Source organism: Anser anser (assembly GCF_964211835.1).
Source record: "Anser anser genome assembly, chromosome: Z".
NCBI lineage: Eukaryota > Metazoa > Chordata > Aves > Anseriformes > Anatidae > Anser > Anser anser.
The window spans coordinates 11,504,262-11,526,124 of NC_139723.1; the positions used below are offsets into that span (position 1 = coordinate 11,504,262).

General features: G+C 43.0%; 2 protein-coding genes and 1 long non-coding RNA gene across 10 annotated transcripts in view; 1 reads left to right on the forward strand and 2 right to left on the reverse strand.

The window, feature by feature from the left end:
* SNX30 (sorting nexin family member 30) overlaps window positions 1–441 on the reverse strand; it is a 53,213-nt gene extending 52,772 nt beyond the window's left edge. The window contains exon 1 of one of the 2 annotated variants that reach the window (XM_083818103.1): window positions 92–441. In XM_083818103.1, the coding sequence (XP_083674229.1) occupies window positions 92–253 (162 nt within the window). In that variant the 5' untranslated portion in view covers window positions 254–441. The remainder of the gene's footprint in view (window positions 1–91) is intronic. The other variant, XM_083818102.1, reaches the window with a different exon arrangement.
* A 3,038-nt stretch (window positions 442–3,479) lies between these two features.
* On the reverse strand, window positions 3,480–7,459 carry LOC310889882. 2 transcript variants are annotated; one of them, XR_014576865.1, is made up of 4 exons: window positions 7,018–7,459; window positions 4,502–4,561; window positions 4,140–4,281; window positions 3,480–3,616 (listed from the first exon to the last, which is right to left on the reverse strand). It is a non-coding gene; the product is annotated as an uncharacterized lncRNA (long non-coding RNA). The 2 variants fall into 2 exon arrangements; XR_014576866.1 differs by having other exon boundaries at window positions 4,502–7,459.
* Window positions 7,460–8,683: 1,224 nt separating this feature from the next.
* Window positions 8,684–21,617, forward strand: INIP (INTS3 and NABP interacting protein). Of its 6 annotated transcripts, none has more exons than XM_083818107.1 (5): window positions 8,684–8,753; window positions 9,431–9,516; window positions 16,832–16,934; window positions 19,461–19,551; window positions 20,847–21,617. In XM_083818107.1, the coding sequence occupies exons 2-5, from the start codon at window positions 9,492–9,494 to the stop codon at window positions 20,940–20,942; spliced, it is 315 nt and encodes a 104-aa protein (XP_083674233.1). In that variant the 5' UTR covers window positions 8,684–8,753; window positions 9,431–9,491; the 3' UTR covers window positions 20,943–21,617. The 6 variants fall into 6 exon arrangements, with proteins under 6 accessions (XP_083674233.1, XP_083674235.1, XP_083674234.1 ...); XM_083818109.1 differs by lacking the exon at window positions 8,684–8,753 and adding an exon at window positions 8,912–8,944; XM_083818108.1 differs by lacking the exon at window positions 8,684–8,753 and adding an exon at window positions 9,173–9,328.
* Window positions 21,618–21,863: the final 246 nt, after the last annotated feature.

A 21,863-nucleotide genomic window follows, 5' to 3' on the forward strand; every position in this document is an offset into this window, starting at 1 on the left:
TGCAGCCGGGGAAGGGGACGAGGAGGGGAACCGCGGCCCTTCCCCTATCCCCCCCCGCCCCCGCAAGCAGCAGCCCCCCCCGCGGCCGTACCTTGTCGGCGATGCCGCGGGGCAGCAGCAGGTCGGGGCTGGGGCTGAGCGCCGGCCCCATCTCCTCGCTGCTGGACGTGGCCAGGGGATGCGGCATCTCCCGCAGCGACTTCGGCCCGGAGGACGGCAGCGGCTTGGGGGCGCCGGGCGCCGCGCCCGACATCGCGACAGGGGCGGGCGGGCGGCGACCGGAGGAGGCTCGGCCCGGCTCGGCCCGGCCCGGCCCGGCTCGGCTCGGCCCGGCTCGGCTCGGCTCTGCGTGGCCACAGCCGGAGGCTGCCCGCCGCCACCGCGCTGCCAGGCGGCGGCGGACGAGGCGGAGGCGGCGGCGGAGGAGGCGGAGCGAGAGCGGCCCTGAGCCGCCCGCCCCCGGGCTGCGGCCGCCGCCCGCGCCACCTGCCCCCGGCACGGCTCGGCTCGGCTCGGCTCGGCTCGGGAGGGGAAGGGAAGGGACGGGACGGGAAAGGAGGGGAAGGGACACGCGTGTGTCCGCGGGGGGGGCCGGGGGCGCGCTTGCGCCGCGCTCCCAGGGGCGTTCCGCGCTGCGGGGGGTGGGCGGGGGGGTGCGGGGGGGTTGTGAGGTCTGGGGGCAGCTAGGAGATAAAAAAAAATAGGAAAGGGCATTGAAAAAAAAAATAAGGAAGTACATTAAAAAAAAACAGGAAAATTCGCTGAAAAAAATAGGAAAGGGCACTGAAAAGAATTAGAAAAATGAAAAGGGAAAAGAAAAGAAAAAAGAAAGAAAAAGAAAAGAAAAGAAAGAAAAGAAAAGAAAGAAAAGAAAAGAAAAGAAAAGAAAAGAAAAGAAAAGAAAAGAAAAGAAAAGAAAAGAAAAGAAAAGAAAAGAAAAGAAAAGAAAAGAAAAGAAGAAAAGAAAAGGACTAGGAAAATGCACTGCAAAAAGAATTAGGAAAAGGCACTAAAAAAAAAACTAAGGAAGTACATTAAAAAAAAAAAAGGAAAATTCACTGAAAAAAATAGGAAAGGGCACTGAAAAATGCACTGAAAAAGAGAAAAGAAAAAAGAAAAGGAAAAGAAAAGAGGAAAGAAAAGGAAAAGAAAAGAGGAAAGGAAAGGAAAAGGAAAAGGAAAGAGAAAAGACTAGGAAAATGCACTGCAAAAAGAATTAGGAAAGGGCACTGAAAAAAATAGGAAAAGACACTGGAAAAATACAGGGAAATGCACTGAAAAAAAAAAAGCAAAATGCACTAAAAAAATAGGAAAAGGCACTGGAAAGAAATTAGGAAAAGACATTAAAAAAAATGGAAAAGGCACTAAAAAATAGAAGGCACTTAAAAAAAATAAGTGCATTTAAAAAAATAGGAAAAGGCATTTAAAATAAACTAGGGAAATGCACTGAAAAAAAAAAGAATTAGGAAAAGGCACTGAAAAAGGCACTGAAAATAACCTAGGAAAGTGCACTAAAAGAAATTAGGAAAAAGCACTGAAAATAAACTAGGGAGACGCACTGAAAAGCTTTACTCTGATCCTGTGTGATAAACAAAAAATATATATTTTTTTTTTTTCAGGCAACCTAAAATCCAGGCTCTATTATACTTTGATTAAACAACCTGAGAGATGGCATCAACTCCTGCAGAAATGATCCCTGCAGATTACAATTTACTGATCTCTTCTCAGTTAGTGACGTGTTAAAGCATTTGTGACTGCTGAATAGTTAGCAAAGGGGAGAAAAAAAAATCATGGTCTGTTGTAAGACATTCCCCGAGCAGATAAAACAGCTGCACATCTGTGATAAATTATTCTTTGTGAATAATTTGCTCAGCGCTAACTGGACGTAATAGAATAACATGCTACTGGGGGAAGAAGAGACAGATCGCTGTTAGGCTGCTATAATCCCTTACAGCTGTGTATAGAAATATAAAAATATGCACTCATATATGTGACCAAACAGAACTCGGATGCTGTGAGCATTTTTGCCCACATTTAACTTCTCCCGAGGGAGGGAGTGCAGCCCGTTGAAACAAAAAGGGCAGCGCTGCCACCTAAAGCTAGGCTAGCAAAGCTTTGCAGGTGTCAGCTCACGAGGAGGACAAGTGTGGGAGTGCAGCACTGTGGACTTTGCACAAAGAAATGCTATTTATCCCAGCAAGCACAATGAAAAAAGACATCCTCACTATAAGTAGCTACTTAATATTACGCAATGTTTGAACGCTGTTAACACTCAAAAAAAAACAAAACAAGTCCCAGGCCCCAGTGAGAAAGAGGCTGTGAAGAATGCCGTGTTAGTTACACTTAAGAAACAGCAACTAATTTATCTCTCAGGGAAGGGAAACAGCACAAACTAGCCAGCAGGCAGGTTCATCTATCTGCCACGCTGCTCAGGAACCAGTTCCCTTCATCTGAGCCCATTTATGACTTACCAAGAGCTTTTTAAGCATCCTCACCCAGCTGTTTGTTCCGACTCAAACCCTTCTCCGAAGGAGGCCCGTCAAGGAAGCTTACACCAACCCTGTCAAAATTCAGGAACCTGGGCACACTGTGGCTGTGTGCGTGCACAAAAGACCCGCTCACTAAACCCATTGGCCTGGTGGGCAGCAAGCTGAGCACCAGCCTGCTGTGCCCTTGCAGCAGCAGACCTACAATACCCCGGGCTGCCTGAACGGCAAGCAGTGTAGCCAGCAGATGGAGGGCAGGGATCATCACCCCCTCCTTGGCACTCATTATACCATAGCAGAAATATTGTGTCTGATTCTAGGCCCCCTAACACAGGAAAGACACTGGGAAACTGCAGATCGAGTTCAGAGGAGGGTGCTGAGATGGCTGGTGACTGGAGCTGTTGCCTTGCAAACAGAAACTTCGGGGACAAGGCTCTTCCAGCCTGGAGCGGAGACAGCTTCAGGGGCACTTAACTGCAGCCCCCAGTACCCTGCAGGGGGGGGATGGAGGAGATGGAGCTGGGCTCTTCACAGTGGTGCACAGCAGGAGGGTGAGAGACACAGGACATGAACTGAAAGAGGCAATTCTGATTGATGTCAGGAAGAACTTCTTCCCCATGAGGGCACCTCAGAGCAACAGGTTGCCAAGAGAGATTGTGCTTTCTCCATCCTTGGAGATTTTCAAGACTTGACTAGGTAAAGCCCTGAACAATTTGAAGTGATTTCATGCCTGACAGTGTTTTGAGCAGGAGACTGGACCGGAGACCTCCCAAAGTCCCTTCCAACCCAAATGGTTCCGTGATTCAGATAATGTTTGTTGCTAAGGAGGTGCTACATCTAGTTTCTGAAGTGATGTGAGGTCACCTCCCAACTTTCCCACATACAAAGATGAAGTTCCAAGCTCTAGCAATTTATTTATTGGTTTAGCTCCCTATGAATACTCCATGGCCAGGCAACATGCCTCTCTGCTTGCTGATCACATTTCTCTGTGTTGCCTGAATGGTTTCTGCTTGGAGCTGAAGCATGTCATCCTTGGTCTTTTCATCTGACACAAACTACTTAGAAATGCTTCCAAATAACTAACTGGATCCATGTACGTAAAATGCACTCCGAATGCAGCAAGCTGTAACCTGGTTGGAAAAAGTTCAGAAGACATTAACAGAAGGACTCATAACCAGGAAAACATAGAAACCTCGTGATTATTAATATGGTGATGTTCCTAAATTCTCACTATGGTAGTCATGTTTAAATTTCAGAATTCCAGCACCTAGCGTGCTATGAAATCAAGGCGGTTAACTGTTGAGCAGTTAACTGTCTTTTCTGTATTGATCCCTGGATCATTTCAATATGAATATACTACAACTCATTTCTGGTAACAGCATGGATTTTGTGAAACCAAGCAGACAGATGAGAGTATCTGTAAATCTCTTAAGGACTGAAGATGAGACTGCAAAGCAGATGCCTACCTTCCTCTGAATTCAACGAGTACTAAGTCTGTAAATATCCCTCTAGGCAGCAAGCTAGGTGTAACAACGATGTATATACTTTAAGTAGCAGATGCAAACTATCGTACTCAGAACCAGAAGAGTTAAAAAATGAAAAATCATGAAAATACATGAAACTTGTAATTTGTAAAGTGTGCAACTGACTGACCTTTTCTTTGCTGTCTTCTCTGCAACTTATTACATGCAGAAGCTCGTTATAACTTCCTCTTTAACCATGAGAGAAATCTTTTTTTTTTCTTTAACATGGAAGATGACAATCTTATATAAACACTTGATTCCAAGAGCTAGAACTCCAAAAAGACAGAAGGTAGAACATTTTAATACTTGCATTTGAAATGTTAAGAGTCAGCAGCAAGTTCTCATACCTGTATTAGAACTAGTGATGGTTCGAACATTATCACCAGAGGAGCTAAGCAACTCCAAATATTTTGTGTATGAAACAAAAAAGAAACTAGGTATGCCATGTAGCTGACTTCTTGCAGGAAAATTCTTCCACACACAAATAGATACCTTTAAGTGCATCAGCATGTGGATCATCTGGCTCCAGCAGCAGGCAAAAGAATGTACAGCCTGTAGCAGAGAAAGGAAAGTATCTATTTTCCTAGTAATAGTAACATTGGAATAAATAAATGTCTCAATTCTGCTAAGAAGTTATGACTGATTAAAAAGATGGTAATGTTCCATTCTCCAGTTCCTTCTCCACTCCACTAACTGCAGTGGTGTAATTTTAGGACTGTAATATTTCCCTCGACATACTTATTGGTAGTCTTTTTTTTGTAAACATTCACCAAGTTAAAAACAATCAGCACATGAAACATGCAAGCAACAGAACAAAATACAAAATGGGAATCAAAATCAGCGATTAACTGAAAAGAGACTGAAATTCAATGCCCATCTCGTAACACAGGTTAACCAGAAAAAAAGATTGCACGCTCTCCTACCAAAATCGTAACTATTTCTTATGTTTACATAATTTCAGCTTAAAAACAAGATAAAACAAGACAGGCATGTGTATAACACTAACCAAGCAAGAGGACAAACAGCAAATGTAGGGATCAAGAATCTCATCATTTCAAGACAAAGGTCACCAGTTTTGTGTGTTTAAGTTTCCCGGAGAAAATAGTTCTGCCTTTATATCTCTGAAATCAAAATCCTACAGGCTACCTCTTCAGAATTTTACCAGGATGAATAGAGAGGGGAAAGACCTATAGTTTGCCTTTTCGTGCCCCTGTGACAGGGGTACAGCAGGGCTGTACAGGGATACTTTTGCACCTCCACTATGGCAGTGTTAGTTTAGGAAGTACTCATATTACTTCTGGTGTTTAGATCTGTTTTCTCATTCAGGGCTGAGATACATTATTATTAAGCATCTTTGGCAACAAATGGAGAGCGTTCTGTTTATGTTACATCTCCTGTTATTTTTACTGATGGTGGGTCCAAGGCCAGAATAAGCAAGAACGGGAGTTTTGAACAGAACCTACACAGTGCTGTAGAGTTGTATTATGTATCAGATACCCTCACAGTTGTTAGAGTAGAAGCAGTTTAGTGGTGGGTTCTGAGAACTGGGTGCTTTCTCAATTGCTTTTTTAAATCCTCTTAAAAAAAAATAACTTTAAAACAATCCCTAACTTGACAGATAATACAAACAACTGCAAATATACTTTTTGTCAGCAATAGAATTTAGTGGCAAGGTGTTTTCATTCATAGGAAGGATTGGAAAAACTCCTTAGTAATCATTGAAAGTGACCTGCGGGGTAAGCTATTTACAAATTTAAAGATAGGCAGCACCAGTAGGTTACTGCTGTTCTGATCTGGATTGCAGGTACTCCAATAATACCACTTAGAATGTTTTTATAATAGCAGATGGCTTTGTAAGTGCTCAGTATGAGCCTGAGAAGGACTTCTTCAGCTATTTCATAACATTCTTTTTCTAATGCATCTTCATCTTCCTGTTAGATAATGAGACGTTAAATGTCAACTGAGTTTAAAATGACTACCAAGAGGCTATCTTCAGGTTGAATTTACTTACCAGACCAGACATGTAAAACCCTCCTGCTTTTCATCAAGTGTTCTATTTAAAGCCTAAATGATAGGATTCTTCTGCATAGCACACTCCAGACAGTACAGACAACAAACAATAAGGTAGGCTGGAGGCCACACCAGACAGACAGTCAGGCTTTTCTGGTTTGTCAGGTCAATGGCAGGAAAGGCTTTTTTTCCTACCGTTTAAAGGACCTCCTTGACCCCTTTCTCTTCTTCCACCTGTGCTCTACTTGGAGAGGATAACATTAGCATCAGTCTGCTCATGCGCATATATGAGAATAATATGCAGTGTGACCATTCTAGAAGATGTTCCAAAATTAAAATCCAACTGCATTTTGAAAAAAAAATGTCCTTCCTTCTCTGTGCTACAACTCATGTCTTTCGCTGCAGAGGTTTCAGAGAGCAGGCTTTTGCCCCAAGCCAGTTAAATCTCATGCACATGCTTGACTCTGCTGGAGATTTTGTAATGACTTCCTAATAGATGCTATATAAATGCTACATTTTACAATCTTTTATTTGATTATGGTGAACAAAAAAGAGAAATTTCAGGGAAAATGAAAGTATTCTGATGTACTAGAGATTAGACTCTGTTCCTTTCAAGGGATACATTCGTTCCTATTTCTACAACCCAAGGAGGAAATTAATTTACTGATATGAAACTCCTCTCAAAGCCAAACAATCATTTGACTTGAGGCAGCACCATGTTTTCAGACAGATGCTCAAAGCTACTACTACGATTAATTTTCATCATGCTTAAACAAAACTTCAGAATTAACGAGTCCCAACCTTTCTGCAGTTGAGTTGTTTCCTTGCTCAGGACTCATCCCCCTTGCCCTACTATGTTTCCTTTTTCTACCCTCTTTCCTTGCTCCCCAGCCCAGGACCACAGTCCACTAAGTAAATTTTTGTCACCAGTGTTAGCTGGGTCATGGAAGAGCCCAGCAGCTAAGCCTCTCATATAGCAATTTTCCAAGATCACTTACATCTCGGTTCTGGCACAAGTGTTCAGTGAATGCATCAGGTGGGGTTACCAGCTAGGGCTCTGCGCTGCTCTTCACTTGCAATGCTTCTCAGCAGTTAACAGATGACATGCAAAATCTCTGAAGTGAACTGCAGATCACCCAAGACAGCATAATTAAAAGGCAGAAAAAACAGCACACATGACAACTCTTAAGATACAATGAGAAATCATTAAAACAAAGCAAACAGGGAAAAAAAATCAGAAACAGGGAAGTTCAATCAGCTGTTTAGGCAAAGAGACTTGAAAATAATGCCCATATGTGCAAATGGCAGCAATGTTTGCCTTCAACAGTATTAACACAACTTTAATAGTCCTAAAGCAAACAGAAAAGTCCCTGTGATTGTCAGCTATTTGCTGGTTGCTCAGGTGCTGGCTGGGGTTTCATTAAGACACAAACACACAGAGACTGGCTTTACCAGGCAAACAGTCCGGGTAGCCAAATTCTAAATGTGGAAATTACAAGTCTCTAGACATCTCTCTAACTTGTCCAGGTTTAACGTTTTCACTCTTAGCAAGGCTTTGAAAAGTACAAATGCGTGTACAGCCAGGCAGCATACTTGGTCATCAGGACATTCCCTCTCCCAGAATTTGCATGCACAATACATGAAAAATGTACTATTTTAGGTCAAATGAATGTTGCAGATACCAATAGGATTTTTATACATTCTGTACACTCCCCTGAAATATTATTTCCACATCATCTGCTGCAGCTGGCCGCAGCAGAAGTTTTTTTTAAAAAAATTGTAATTTCTCTTTGACAATTAAGCATATATCTGGTTGTCCAAGATAATGGAACCGCGTGGCATTTGGCAGGCACCCTCCCTACATTCTTACCAATATGAGTAATTCCACCCTAACTAAAACAACTCTGATTTTAACAAGCCCTCATTCCACTTTTAGCCTGGAAACTGTCTTTTAAGTTAGGGACTGGTAAGACTTGCTGAAAGAGGCAGCAGATGCATTTTAAAGGCTTGTGGTGCATGAGAGACACAATACCAGGTTTGAGATCCCCCGTGGTGGGTCAGGATGCCCAATACAAACCCCACCTCCCACCCTCGATACCCAAAATCTCAGTATTATAAAGACCCCTTGAAATAACACCAGAAACAACAACAGCTGACTTTATATAGTTTTATTTCCAGTATGGTTAAAAAACAGAACAAAACAAAAACCCGCAACTTTATTTCACACCATCAAGACCCAAAATCTTAGTATTAAGGAGACCCCTTGAAATAACACCTGAAACAATGACAGATGACTTTATATATTTTTTATTTCCAATACGGTTAAAAAATAAAATATTTCGCACCATCAAGACCCAAAATCTCAGTATTAAGGAGACCCCTTGAAATAACACCAGAAACGACAGAGGACTTTATATAATTTTTATTTCCAATGTGGTTAAAAAACAACTTTATTTTATGTAAATTTACTGCCTTTAAAATAATAATCCTGTATTTAAAACGACAACTGGCCGTGTGACTGCCTTATTGACAACCCACGGTCCTGCGTTAAGTCCCCGCGGCCGGGCCAGGCCCGAGGTAGGCGAGGGCCCTACCCTGTTGCCTTGGATACCAGGCGGGGGGCGGGCCCTCCCGCCGCGATGGAAGCCGATTGGCCGGCGTTACCCGTCCATCATGACGCCTTCCCGTGCCGCCCGCCAAGGGTGCGTGACGTCATGAGCGGGCAGCGCGCACCGTGAGTTAACGGGGGGGGGGGGGTGGGGGGGGGATGGGGATTGCGGTGGCCGGGAGGGAGCCGGGAGGGGGCTGAGGGGGGCGGGGGGGGCCGGAGTGGGGCCGGGCCGGGGCGGGGCCGGGGCCCTCCCGCAGGTCGCACCGAACCGGGCCGGGCCGGGCCGTGCCGGGAGAGCCCATTCCTGCGGCGGGGTAGGGGGGGGGAGATGTGAGCGGGAGAAACCATTTCGTGTAGGGCGGGGGGGGGAAGAGAGGGGTGAGGTGAGCGGGAGAGACCATTCCCGACGGCGGGGGGGGTGGAGGGGGGCGAGAAGGCTGAGAGGGCGAGTCCATTCCTGCCTGAGGGGGGGGTTGCCCTCCCCCCCCGGGGTGGCCTTAAAGGTTATTCATAAAACGTGAATTAAAAAATCAAAAATGGAAAAAATAAATAAATAAATCAGCCACGACTTACTTTGTTTCCGCTTAAAAAAAATTTTTGGAGCAGAACAATACAAACAGCGCTAAACGTTTTCAGCAACGCGTCGTGTCAGGGTTCTGCCTCCCCGCAGCTGAGGCGTTTGTGGAGTCCGTAACAAAGTAAAACCCGTAACAATAAAATCCGTCACACAATAAAATACAAACTTTTACAGAGTAAACCGACCTCGCGTTGTGCCTGTTTTTTTTTTTTTTTTTTTTCAGAGATCTGTGGGGTTAAACGTTCGGACCGCAGCCGGCCGAAGGTAGGGCTGGGAGCTGGAGGATGGCAGCGAACCCCTCGGGACAAGGTAGGTTTTACCTCAGGAGCTGGTAGGGGAAGGCGGTGGGCAGGGAGCCAGCGAGGTCACCGAAACCACGAGTTCTGTTCGTGGAAGGAGAAAAAAAAAAAAAAAAAAAGTGAAGGAAGAAGGGCAGGGTGCTGGGGCTGAAAGCAGCAATGTGAGAAGGAGGCATGCGTTAAGTGGTTGTAAAGTGACCGTGGGTGCACCAGGAGCTCTGAATTTCCGGTCATCCCTTCACATTCGTGCCATGGCTGCTTCCCGAGGACTTGTCTCAGGTAAAACACCGAGCACTGACCACCCTGCAGCTCACTGACGGCGAGGAACAGCCACAAGTCCCGGCTGTTCCACGTCATGATGGGAGCAGCAAGGCCCCGGCAGCAGTAGTTGTCAGGGGCAGACAGCAAGATAGCCTAGGAGGAAAAGCCAAATAAAATCATCGTAATGATTCCCATGAAGCGATTCTTCACATGCTGACGCATCTGCATTGCATCAGTAAAATCGTTGAAGGCAGAGAAATGGTCAATCCATCTCACTGAGATGCTTAGAGGGGCTGGGGAGACCGCATGCCTCAGACAGTAAATCGAAAGAGGGACTTAAATCGCCCTCTAGAGGTGCTTTCTGGAAACCTCAGCCAAACTCGGAAGCTTCTCTCTTGTATGGAAAAGCTGAGGAGAAAGAAGCCTCCAAGGTGTGGTTCTTTAGGTACTGGTTATGAGAAATGAGTTCAGAGTTCAGATTCCCAGTAACGTGAGACGCCTTCAAGCACTTTGGTATGTGAGTATCCTTATCCGGGAAAACAGTCCTACAAAGCTGGGTGTGATAAATTCTGGAGCGCAGACACTTTGAAGGACTACCAGATCAATTCCCTTTTGTTCGTTTCGTTTTCTCAGTGCTTTCAAAATTTCAGAACAAGCACAGAAGGAATGTGTTGGTCTGAAAGACATTTTACTTGCTACTTGACCAACAGAAGTTAGCTTTTGTACAATTTACTGGCTTCTGTAAAAGTGCAGAGAGAATAGTATTGCAGATGGCAGATAGTCGTCTCTGCACATTTGAACTCTGAAAAACTTTTTGTACACCATAATAAATCTTGCTTTAGTTTGTAAACACCAAGTGAGCATCATTGCAAGGAGTAGAATGTTGTCATATAGACTTAAAAGCTGTTTTTTCTTAAATGTGTGAATTTATAGGGAAAGAGGAGAGGATTTTAGTGTCAAAGTGCCTTGGGTTTGCTTCCCCCCAAATTCCACGGGCTTGTAAGTTGATATCCCAAAGTATAAAAGATGCCAATTGTCTGTCTTTTAGAGACTCACCAAATGAATTGTTTAATTATAATATGAAAATTATTTTCACAAAGCAGGCAAGAAACACTACTGATTTACACCATCTAAATGGGCCTATAAAGAAAAATAGAAAGGCACAGGTAAATATGCTCAACAGTTCAAGGCCTCTGTGGCTTTCTCCTGGCCAGGTGCAGCGTAATAGTGAAAACGAACAAGACAAACACATCGTTTTCATCTTTCTGCATGGTACATATATTGTTGCAGTTCAAGCAATTCACTCTGTCATTTCCTGCTTGGACAATTAGAAGAGGGGTTTTCTGAAACGCTCCTTGGAAGAGCTGTGAACTTGTTCAGATTTATCTATAATGGTGAATGAGCTCCTTGGAAGAGCTGTGAACTTGTTCAGATTTATCTATAATGGTGAATGAGCTCCTTGGAAGAGCTGTGAACTTGTTCAGATTTATCTATAATGGTGAATGAAACACTAGCGTTATGCACACACAGACTGCACTCAGAATTTTTTGTACTGAATTGTTTCTTTCCCTCTAATCAGAACTGGGTATTATCTTAGATGGACTTGATTCAGCTTACTGATAATTGCTGCCTGAGACTACAAAGGTTAAGATTTTTTGGACTGGACTTCCTTTAGCTCATCGGTCTCTGTTGTGAAAGCACTCCGTTATTAGATTCTCAAAGATGAGGAGCTGCAGCTGTTTTGTACAGCAAAACCAGATAGGATTTAATGAAAGCCATACTTCAGGGTTTTAGTATCACGTGAAACTGATTACACTGATTGCATGAAACTGGTTACAGTATTTAAAAGAAAAGGAAAGGCTTTCAGCGTGGTGCATATTGTCCAGAACAGGAGTTCATAGACCGTAGTGGTGGACTTTGGTAGAAAAGAAACGATCAGCTTCTGATTTTACAGAAATTAATTTCTAGCGTGTGGTAGTACGATGCTTCTGCAGTGTACCCTCACAGTTCTTATGCAACATGCATTAATTATTTTACTGTTGTAATGCTTTTGTTTGTGCACAGCAAAGCCAAAGCTCACCTTGCATGCTACCAAATCAAAGACTTTGCCGCATGTGTGAGCTCCGCTAGAGGAAGCCCTCAGATCAGGGAAATGTCATTGTGCTCCAGAAGGAACTTTCGTTTAGGTCCCCACAGATGGAAGAAGTGCTTCAGACAGGGCTAAACTCCGGGGAAGAGGAGTTCTGGTATAATGGAAGAAACAAGTCCTTGAAATAAGTGTTGGAAGCTTCAAGTTGTAGCAGTTCTGCAGGGTCTCTTTCTATCCTGATGGTTGTTTACTCTTTTGGCCTAGAGATATGCAAGCACGTTCGGGTAACACAGCCTGAGCAGGCAGGCTCGGCATTCTGTTCGTTGAGTCCCTGTTAAACAGGAAGATCATGGTGTTTTGCTTTGGGTTATGTCATTTACCAACTGTTCTGCTCTGCATCCGAGCCTGGTCTGTAGCACAGTGCCCAAAGGCTGTTGCCTTCCCTGGAGAACTTCGCAGCCATAGAGCAATCAGTGACTTACATTCACTGATGCATGCAGATGTTGTTTGGGGGACAGACAAAATATTAATATATACCTCAATAACTCGAGTTAACTGACAGAATTATTAATACATCTTTTGTTTCACAGAGCATATAAAACAATGCTTGATGTCAGAAACACAGATGTCAAAAATAACAGGTTTAAATGTCTCTGGTACCTTAGAGATGCAGATCCAAGTCCTCAATTTGACATCCAGCACTGCTACTAATCTGTTTAGATGCCGTGAACTTCTTGGTTATCTTGTGTTTGGACTCTTGGGCCTGCAAAACTGCAAAGGATATTCATGCACTGCTCAAACTGGAAACAGCAGTGCAACTTTTACCAGTTAGGGGAAGCCTAAACTTAAAGGTTTAGTAAGAGTTGCTGTGTTTGAAAATCCGTGCTTCTTTTCATAGGTGCAAGTCTGGCCTTTACTGAGGATGGCTTTTTTTTTTTTTTTAATTTGACACGTCCACATTATTAGTACTACAATGCAGAACGGGGAAATAAAATCTACATATAGAAGGCTTCTTTCTTTACGGTTGAAGTAGGAAACTTACATAGCTTTTCAGGTCGGCCTTTACTGAAGCTTTAGGAGTCTGGGCAGGAAAGAATCTAAAGGGAAATCTCTAATATGTTGTCAGATTTGATGAATGATTTTGTAAGGATGCCATTTTTTCATAACGAAAATGGATTTCTCATGCCCTGCCCTCTCAATTATTAACTTTTTAATGAGCAGGTTTTATATTGCATTATAAATAAGTTAAAAATACCACCTGTAGGACCCTTGCATTATTAGCTGAGGAGCTCTAACATGTACGTGTTGGCTGTATTCCCTCCATTTCCTCAAGTAGGCGAGTAGGCTTTTTTCGACTCATCATTAACGAATTCTCTTAAATGACTTCTTCAGTACAGTAGGTTGCTGATGGGTGCTGTCTGAGTGTCAGAGCAACAAAAAAAAATAAAACCCCTTCTCAGTAGGGGAGGAGAGGGTAGAAAAATTATTTGGACTTCTGAATCCCTCTAGAGTTTCTGGCCTATGATACTGTAGCAAGATTTGCACTAAAATGGAAGATCGTGATAATCTTGCTTGGTTTCTGATCATAGTCTAAAAAATAGCATTTAAAACTCTATTACAGTTTTATTCTTACATATGCCTTAAAGCTTTCTGAATCATGCCATCTGCTTCATGATAAAATGTAAGCATATTTAGTCTTTATTTTTAGCTGATAGTAATGTATATTAAAAAGTGATCTTTTTTTTTCTGCCTCAATCACCATATCGTTTGACTTTCAAGGTTAGATTTATGCATTTCGGGATAAACAAGCGCTGGCAGGAGGCTACTGAGTAATATGTCAAGTTTTAATCATTTTGCCTGATGTCTAGAATGAGCATGCAGACATAATGTCTTTAGCTCAGGCCCACTTTGTTGTACTCCAGTTGTCCTATTGTCTCCAGAGTTTATGAAAAGGAACAGGCTGGGCTAGCTGCAACTCAGAAGTGTTGAATCTTAGCTTGTTGGCAAGATCTCATAGCTGTTGCATCTCTTGGAGCGTGCATCCAGCTACGTTTCAATGTCTTGAACTCCTTACAGTTGCAGGGTGCTCAAAAAAAGATAGTGTATGTTACCTACAGCGCAGAGAAACATTGAAGACGTGAATCAATAGAGTTGCAAAACAGAGAGTTTAAGTGGGAATAATGCAACACGTGAAGGAGAGATGGACAAATGTGAAAATAGCAACTAGTTACGTTTAATTTAAAATCCGTTAACAAATGTGAAGGTGATTGTGGGCAATCTTGCATAAAAACAGTAAAAAGTAATGAATGACTCAGCTCCTTTCTAGAAAGCAAGGATCAAGAGACACTGAGTCATAGGGGTGCATACGTTAGGCATAGTGAAAGGAAAAGGTGAGGGTTTAATAGCAAGGCGATAAAGATGCAAATTATTATTTAGGGTAGAAGGTTTCTGCTTGATAATTGTCTCCTTCACTGAGGCATGCTGATAAAAGAAATATTGGATTATGCAATAGAGCAGCAACAAAAGATCTCTCAAAAGGAATGAACTTTAAGTGCATGTACTGCAAACACATTTTAAGTCACTGTGCATCAGTATACTGATCATACTCCCCTTAAGAGTTACTCATCTGGCCTTGCTAACAGCATGTGGGCTACTGGTTTTTTTACTCGTGTTAATGCAACGTAGCACCCAGGGTGGGGCCTGAGGGCACGACCCACAAGTTTCCAGTGGAAATTACTTTGGCTTTTTGTACAGAGCAAATAGAGAGAGAACTTGACGCCTACACCTACTTTTTATGATATTGTGGTGGCTTGGTATTTTAGAGACTAGCAGCAAATTAGATAAAGAAGTGTCTGCATTCTTGATATTAGGAGTGATACTAGTGACCCAGGGGCCTGCAAAAGTTCTCTCTGTAGCTGTGTCCCACAGTCATTCTGCTATACATGGCGTACTGGGCCACAGCAGCCACCTGTGTATCTGGTTTATTTGGTAGCCACAACATAGTTACCCGTGGGATACAGTGAGGTCCTTTACCGTGTAAGAGTCCTGTGTAAGTACGGCTGTTTGGCCACACTTTTGTTTAAAGACAAGTTCGAGAATACATAAATGGCAGCTATTTTAGGCATTTTCTGAATTCCTTCGATCACTCTACTTCCGGACCCCTTCTCTACAATACAGGTTCCTTTCTGATATCAGAGAATGACATGCAGACAAAGGCCACTTTCTGGTGTTGTTTACAGACAATATAATTTTTCTTCTCTGTTCTAGCGTTGTGGGCATTCTCCAAACTCAGGCTAAGGATAGTTTGCATATATAAGGACATCAGTGTACTGAAACCTTTCTCCATGGATTGAATTACAGGCTGTTACTTAATGTACAAGCACATTTGCAAGCTTATTAGTGGTCTCATTCTTACCTGTTACTTATATAAAACCTGTACTATAGTTTAAGTTTACTGGCATGAAAAATTGGTCCCTGTGTGCATATTACACTGGTATCATTCAGTTGTACTTTCAGTGACTGCATTCAAATCTAGAATCTGGTCAGTTTACCTTTTCTTTGAAAGGGAAGTTTTGATCATTTGATCATTTTGATCATTTGATCATGTACCATGGCCATAGCTCCAGAGGTGGCTTGGGAAGGCATAGTAGGATCTAACTTGAGATAGAAACCTGTGTTTTAAAATGTATTAATATGTATGATATCTTAAGGAAGCTATTTCATGTTATAAAATGAGAAGAGGTAAATTAAACCTATTCATTAATAGCCTTTCAGACGAGAGCAAAGCTTTGAAGATCAGTGTATTTATCATAATGTCATTGTAGTGGGTTTACGTGGCAAGGTTTTGGTAGCAGGGGGCCATAGGGGTGGCTTCTGTGAGAAGGATCTAGAAGCTGTCCCATGTTTGGTAAGGGCCCCACTGCTGACCAGAGCCGAGCCAATAAGTGATGTTGTTTTGCACCTCTGTGAGAGCATATTTAAGACAGGGAAGAAAAAAACTGCTGCGCCACACAGCAGCTGGGAGAGTGAGAGGAGTGAGGAACAGCCTTGCAGGCGCCAAGGTCAGTGAAGAAGGAGGGGGAGAGGTGCTCCAGGTGCCGGAGCAGAAGTCCCCTGCGGCCTGTGGTGAGGACCATGGTGGAGCAGGCTGCCCCCCTGCAGCCCATGGAGTACCACGGTGAAGCAGGGTTCTACGCTGCAGCCCGTGGAGGAGACCACGGTGGAGCAGGTGGACCTGCACTGACGGAGGCTGCGGCCTGTGGAGGACCCCTGCCGGAGCAGATTCCAGGCTGGACCTGGAGCCCATGGAGAGGAGACGATGCAGGAGCAGGTGACCTGGCAGCAGCTGCTGCCCATGGGGGGATCCAGGTTGGAGCAGTTTGCTCCTGAGGGATGGACCCCGTGGTACGGACCCATATCTGGAGCAGTTCTTGAGGAACTGCTGCCTGTGGGCAGCCCACGCCGGATCAGTTCAGCAAGGACTGCATGCTGTGGGAGGGACCCCACAGCACAGGGGACGAGAGTGACCGAGAAGGAGTGGCAGAGAAGAAGCGCTATAGACTGACCATAACCCCCATTCCCCCGTTCCCCTGCGCCGCTCAGAGGGAGGAGGTGGAAGAGGGTGGATGGGGGGGAAGGTGCTTTTGGTTTCTTTCCTTTGTTTCTCACTTCTCTAGCTTGTTAGTAATAGGCAATAAATCTTACTATCTCCCTATGATGAGTCTGTTTCGCCCGTCACAATAATTACTGCGTGATCTCCTCGTCCTTATCTCAGCCCTTGAGCCCTTTTCATCGTATTTTCTCCCTGTTCCTCTTTGAGGAGGGGGAGTGAGAGAGCGGTTGTGGTGAAGCTCGGCCGCCCACCCGAGTAAAACCACCACACTGATATTGTGCTGGATTTTTAATTCCACAAGGTTAGAGCTGGACCATAAAAATGAAGTAAATCTTTCTAATGTTTTTCTGTCATTCTCACCAGGTTTCCAGAATAAAAACAGGGTTGCAATCCTGGCAGAACTAGACAAGGAGAAGAGAAAGTTACTTATGCAAAACCAGTCTTCCACAAATCACCCTGGAGCCAGGTATTTTATATATTTTTTTACAGTTGTTCAGACATCACTGGTTAAATCAAAGGGGAAAAAAGAAATAGCAAGTGAGCTATAAACTTGTATAAACACTTAACAGAAGCGTTTGTTCGCCATGCTCAATAACTAGTCAGAGAGATCTTGCATGCTAAGAACATATTAATATTTAAAAATTTTTACAGACCTTGAATTTTGGCTTACTTAATTTCTGTTTGAAAGGGGGAGAAACAGGTACACTTATTCAACTGTATTGAAGTCTACCTTAAGGAAGAATCAGGGAGTAGGTATGTAGAAAGCATTTAATTATTAAGCTAAAATGCTCTAAGGAATGCAGATAGCAGACCATTAGTTTCAGGGTACTGTGTGTTTAGAGGAGAATGCTTATGGCAAGGAGTGTATTATCCTTGAAACTCCCTGCATGCAAGCCAGAGCCAGTTTATATTACTGCAGATCTTTTTGTAAAAGACACTGAATTGTAATTATAATTCAGCACTGTGAGGTGCAATGATCTTAATTTGAGTTTAGAAGCTGCCACTGGAATATCTCCCATTTAAGGAAAAAAAAAAAAAGGATTTTTGTCATTTTCAGTAACTAGAAAATCATACACTAGCTTACATGGAGAAATGGGGGTTGTTGTGCTTTAGGGCTGGCAAGAAGCACATGCAATGCCGTGTTCCAGACACAGCGTTACGTAGGGCATCTGTACAGTAGTTAGACACTCGGAGTACAGTCTGGGTGCTGCCTGCTGCTTTTCTGAAGGAGATTTTAGATCATCTTTAACTCCTTCATACTGTCAAAAAGTGTGCAGAATATGTGAAGCTGCCTCAGTTAGATCTCTTATGTAACTCCATGTGCAGGTACCACTCAAGCACAGCTACCGATTAGAGAGGAAGTAGAAATAGTCATACCAATATGTACAGCCGCTGACTCCAGGCAACAGCATTTCCACACTTAATTGCAAGTCCAGCAGAGTTTCAATGAGTGCTTGTTTGGTTTCTTTTTTCTTTAATTACATAAAGTATATGCTAGTGAGTGGAATTAGAAACTAGAATTTCAAGGGGGGACAAACTAACAGTCAGACTCTCTGCTTTGCCATGTTGGGCTGATGCATGGATTTGAGCAACTGACAATTCTGTGGCAGGGATCTTGTGCTGTGGGCTTTAAGCCACAGAGTCATCAGAAATAAGACCGTGGAATTTCTGTAAATTTGGCAGAGAAACACTTAATGTACGTAAAGCACAATAGTGGCACAGTCTGTATAAGGGTGAATGAGTTACTGGTCTCTAGCCCTAGTATCCTAGAATCCTCTATCTAAAACCAGAAAACGTTTCTTGAAAAGTGTCAGTTTGTGATGAGGTCTTAAGATTATCTACAAAAATCATATTGAAAAGTTAGAGAATACAGAATTAAATACCTTCAAAATGACTGAAAATCTTACATTTTATATAAACTTAGTACCTTTCTCCAGCAGACGCCTATCTTAATATTTGTCACAAAATATGTTTAGAGGATTACTACTTAGCTTTCATTATGCATTTAAGTCTAGGTTTAGCTAAAGGTCTTTTCATAAGCCTAGCTGATTTTGGAAAACTGATTTAGTAAATCAGCTGTTGACATTGGAGCTGCTAGGAAAAATCAGCTGATGAGTTTCTTTGGATCGCTTGTACTTCCTACTTTTGTCTCTACAAGTAAGCAGAGCTGATCTTCTAGCACCAGTCTCCAGAAGCAATTTGAGAGGTAGGTGTCAACTGCCTTGCAGTGCAGCTCTGATGGCAGTCCACACTGATTTCTATCTGGAGGATGACTGCTCGTGTTAATTAGTGGGCGGGGAGGAGAGTCTCCTTTTAATTTCTTCGTTTTGTTTAGCAAGGTGAACAAGTCTTAAGATCCAAAAGAAAAGAAAACATACTTTGAAACTTTAATTGGAAACTTAATGTACACTGCACTGGGATACATAAGCAAAATCAATTGCAGGTATCATAAGCTATCATCAGTGGATCATTATTTCAGTTATGTCAATAGGAAGCTTTTTTTTTTACCACAAGCAGTAATCTGCTGCCCACCTGCTGAAGAACTGGTTTTATACTGAAGACTGCAGAGCTCTTGTTAGTGCTTCTGTTTATCACAGTTACTAGAACAGTCACTGAGTGACTGAGTAATGGTGAAAACACAAAGCTGTAGTTTTAAAAATTACTGACATCGTTGAAGGTTGTACCCCACTGGTTCCACTGACTTCAGTGGGACTCCACCCATGGGCGAAATCAACAACAGAATTCAGAACTGTAGGCCTTCCAGATTTAGCTTGGCATCAGTTGTTTTTGCTAGGTCAAATGATATAGCTGTCATCACTCCATTTTCCCTTTCTCCCTTATGCTAACAAATAACAGTTTCCCAAACTGTTAAAGATGTCCGGCCACAAGCCAAGTAAATCCTGAGCTGCAGAAGCCATGGAACCTATGTCTAGAACGGTAAGGACAATTTTATCTGAGGGTATGTATCATACCATCTTGTTCTTTTTTGCAGCATTGCACTTGCAAGATCACCGCTAAACAAGGATTTCCGTGATCATGCTGAGCAACAGCACATCGCAGCACAGCAGAAGGCTGCACTGCAGGTAAGCTGATACAGCCAGCTTCAGTTCAGCTTGGCTGTGTTTTAGATGCTCATCCTTTCAGAGAGCAGTCCTGCTTTCTCTCACCTAGAGAGAATGAAAAAACACTTTTAGAGGTTAGGTTTCATACATTTGTCACAAGTGAAGTTTCACCTTCTGTTATGAAACAGGTTTGAATCTATCAGCTGTTTCTCTCTTGATATGGTTTGGGAATGTAACCTGTAGTATAATCATAGATGTTCTGTACATCTCTGTCGGGAGTCAGTTTCACCAGATTTACAAATGTCTCATGAATTGTGGGGAGAACTAGTCATAGTAGTCACGCTTCTCACTGTCTTTCTTGGCTCCAAGTCTAGCTGTCTTCTCTATACCCCTCACCAGGTAACTGAAAAGAGCCTAAGATCTCCTCTCAGCCTTCTCTTCTGACTACATAAGCTCAGTTCCCTCATCTTCCCCTTGGATGTTGAGAGCTCCAGTGCTCAGCCAGCTCTTTGGCTCTCTGTTGCACTCCCTCCAGCTTGTGTCTCACACTGGAGAACCCAAAACTGAGCACAGTATCCCAAATACAGCCTTGTGAGCGATGATCAGAAGGAAATAATAGCTTCCCTTGGCTTGCTGGCTTTGCTGTTGCCAATGCAGACCACTGTGCTCATACCCTTTGGTATGGGCACACTGTTGACTCAATTTCAATTTGATATTCACCAGGGCTCCTCCCCACTAGTGGAAGGAAAGAATATGCAGGCCATCTAGCTTATGGGAGTATGGTATCTGAACTGGAAAGAGCTATATTGGATTTTACAAAGGTTATTTAGAGCCATAAGCAGTAGGTTGCCTCCTCAGGTGTGCAAGCATATATACATCATGTGAGCAGAAGGCTGGTGTTGCAGGATGTGTCTGCTCACACAGCATTTGTACATGCAGCCTCAGCGTGCGTGACACTAATGATGCACACTTCTGGCATAGACTCATATGCGGCATCTGTACCAAGACCTGTAAGTTGGTTATGGATGGGAGTGGAAGCGTGGTGTCTCGAAGGACAATGTTCAGCAGTTCACTTACCAATGTCCTCACCTCTGTGGGATTTTCCAAAAAGGGCACAGCAGGGAATGTGCAAATTCATACCCCTGATGGGCCCTGTTCAGATGTGTCCGATCTAAAATACTGTTTTTGAATTTGGGTATCAGGCTGAAGAGCAGACTGGAAGAAAAATGTAGTTAATGCTGCAGAATCTATAAAGTCTTGAATCGTATTAGTGCTGCAGGGAGTTATGCTTTAACAAATATTTTCCTTTTTTCCAGCATGCACACGCACATTCCTCAGGATACTTCATAACTCAAGACTCTGCATTTGGAAATCTTATTCTTCCTGTCTTACCTCGACTCGAGGCAGAATGACTGATGCTGTTTCTCAGAACTGCCAAGTCTGATTTTGTCCGTAGAGGGAACTGTCAGACCTTTTAATTCGTTTACTTTTGTATCTCAAATACTGCTTCGTTCTGGATTTTTGTGGTTGCCTTGTGGGAGTATGAGCTCAAATAATGAAAAAGCAGTGTTGTTAAACAGAGATTTTTATCCCATATTTCCGCTCCTTTGTCAAGTCAAAGTCAGCCATAAGACTTCCTGGGAGTGTCAAGTGCGTGGCACTTGCATGTCTCTTCCCTGTTTCTGTGCTTCCTTTGAATAAATGTCCAAACCAGGGTCACCAAAAGATGGATACTTTATCAGCATTTGTGTTCTTTATTATTGTGTATATTTGACTTATTGAATTATAGAAAGTCACTTTTGTCCGTCGAAACAGACATGAATTTATCAAATGCATCAGCTGGTCACTCTTTTTTGCCATATGCAGGGACATTATCAAGCGTATTGTTTGCTGTTGTAGCATTCCCTGGTCTTCTCAAGCCCTTAGATATAGTGTGCCTGCCTCTTTATTTTGTGAACGATGAAAACGAGTTGAAGTCACCAAGAAGGGGAAAAAGCAATTGCTTCAAACAGTCTTTCAACAGACAAAATAAAAGCCTCTTAATTTCTCTGGACATTTCAGAATAAATGCGTTGTGTGCCAGGACAATTCAGTTCAAAAGACCATAATTTTAGTCATGTCCTTTTCAATACATGGTGTGTTTCATTTCTCTTTGTTTTCTTCCTTGCTGTTTTTTATCTGTGGTAACCAATTCTAGCTCCATGCTGTAAGAAAATCTTTTATCTTAATTTTGTAATTGTGGTTATGCTACCAGTATAAAATAACTTACACGGAAAAGTAGTCCTTACATAGACGTTCTTACATACCTACAACTTCATTACTAAAATTACACTC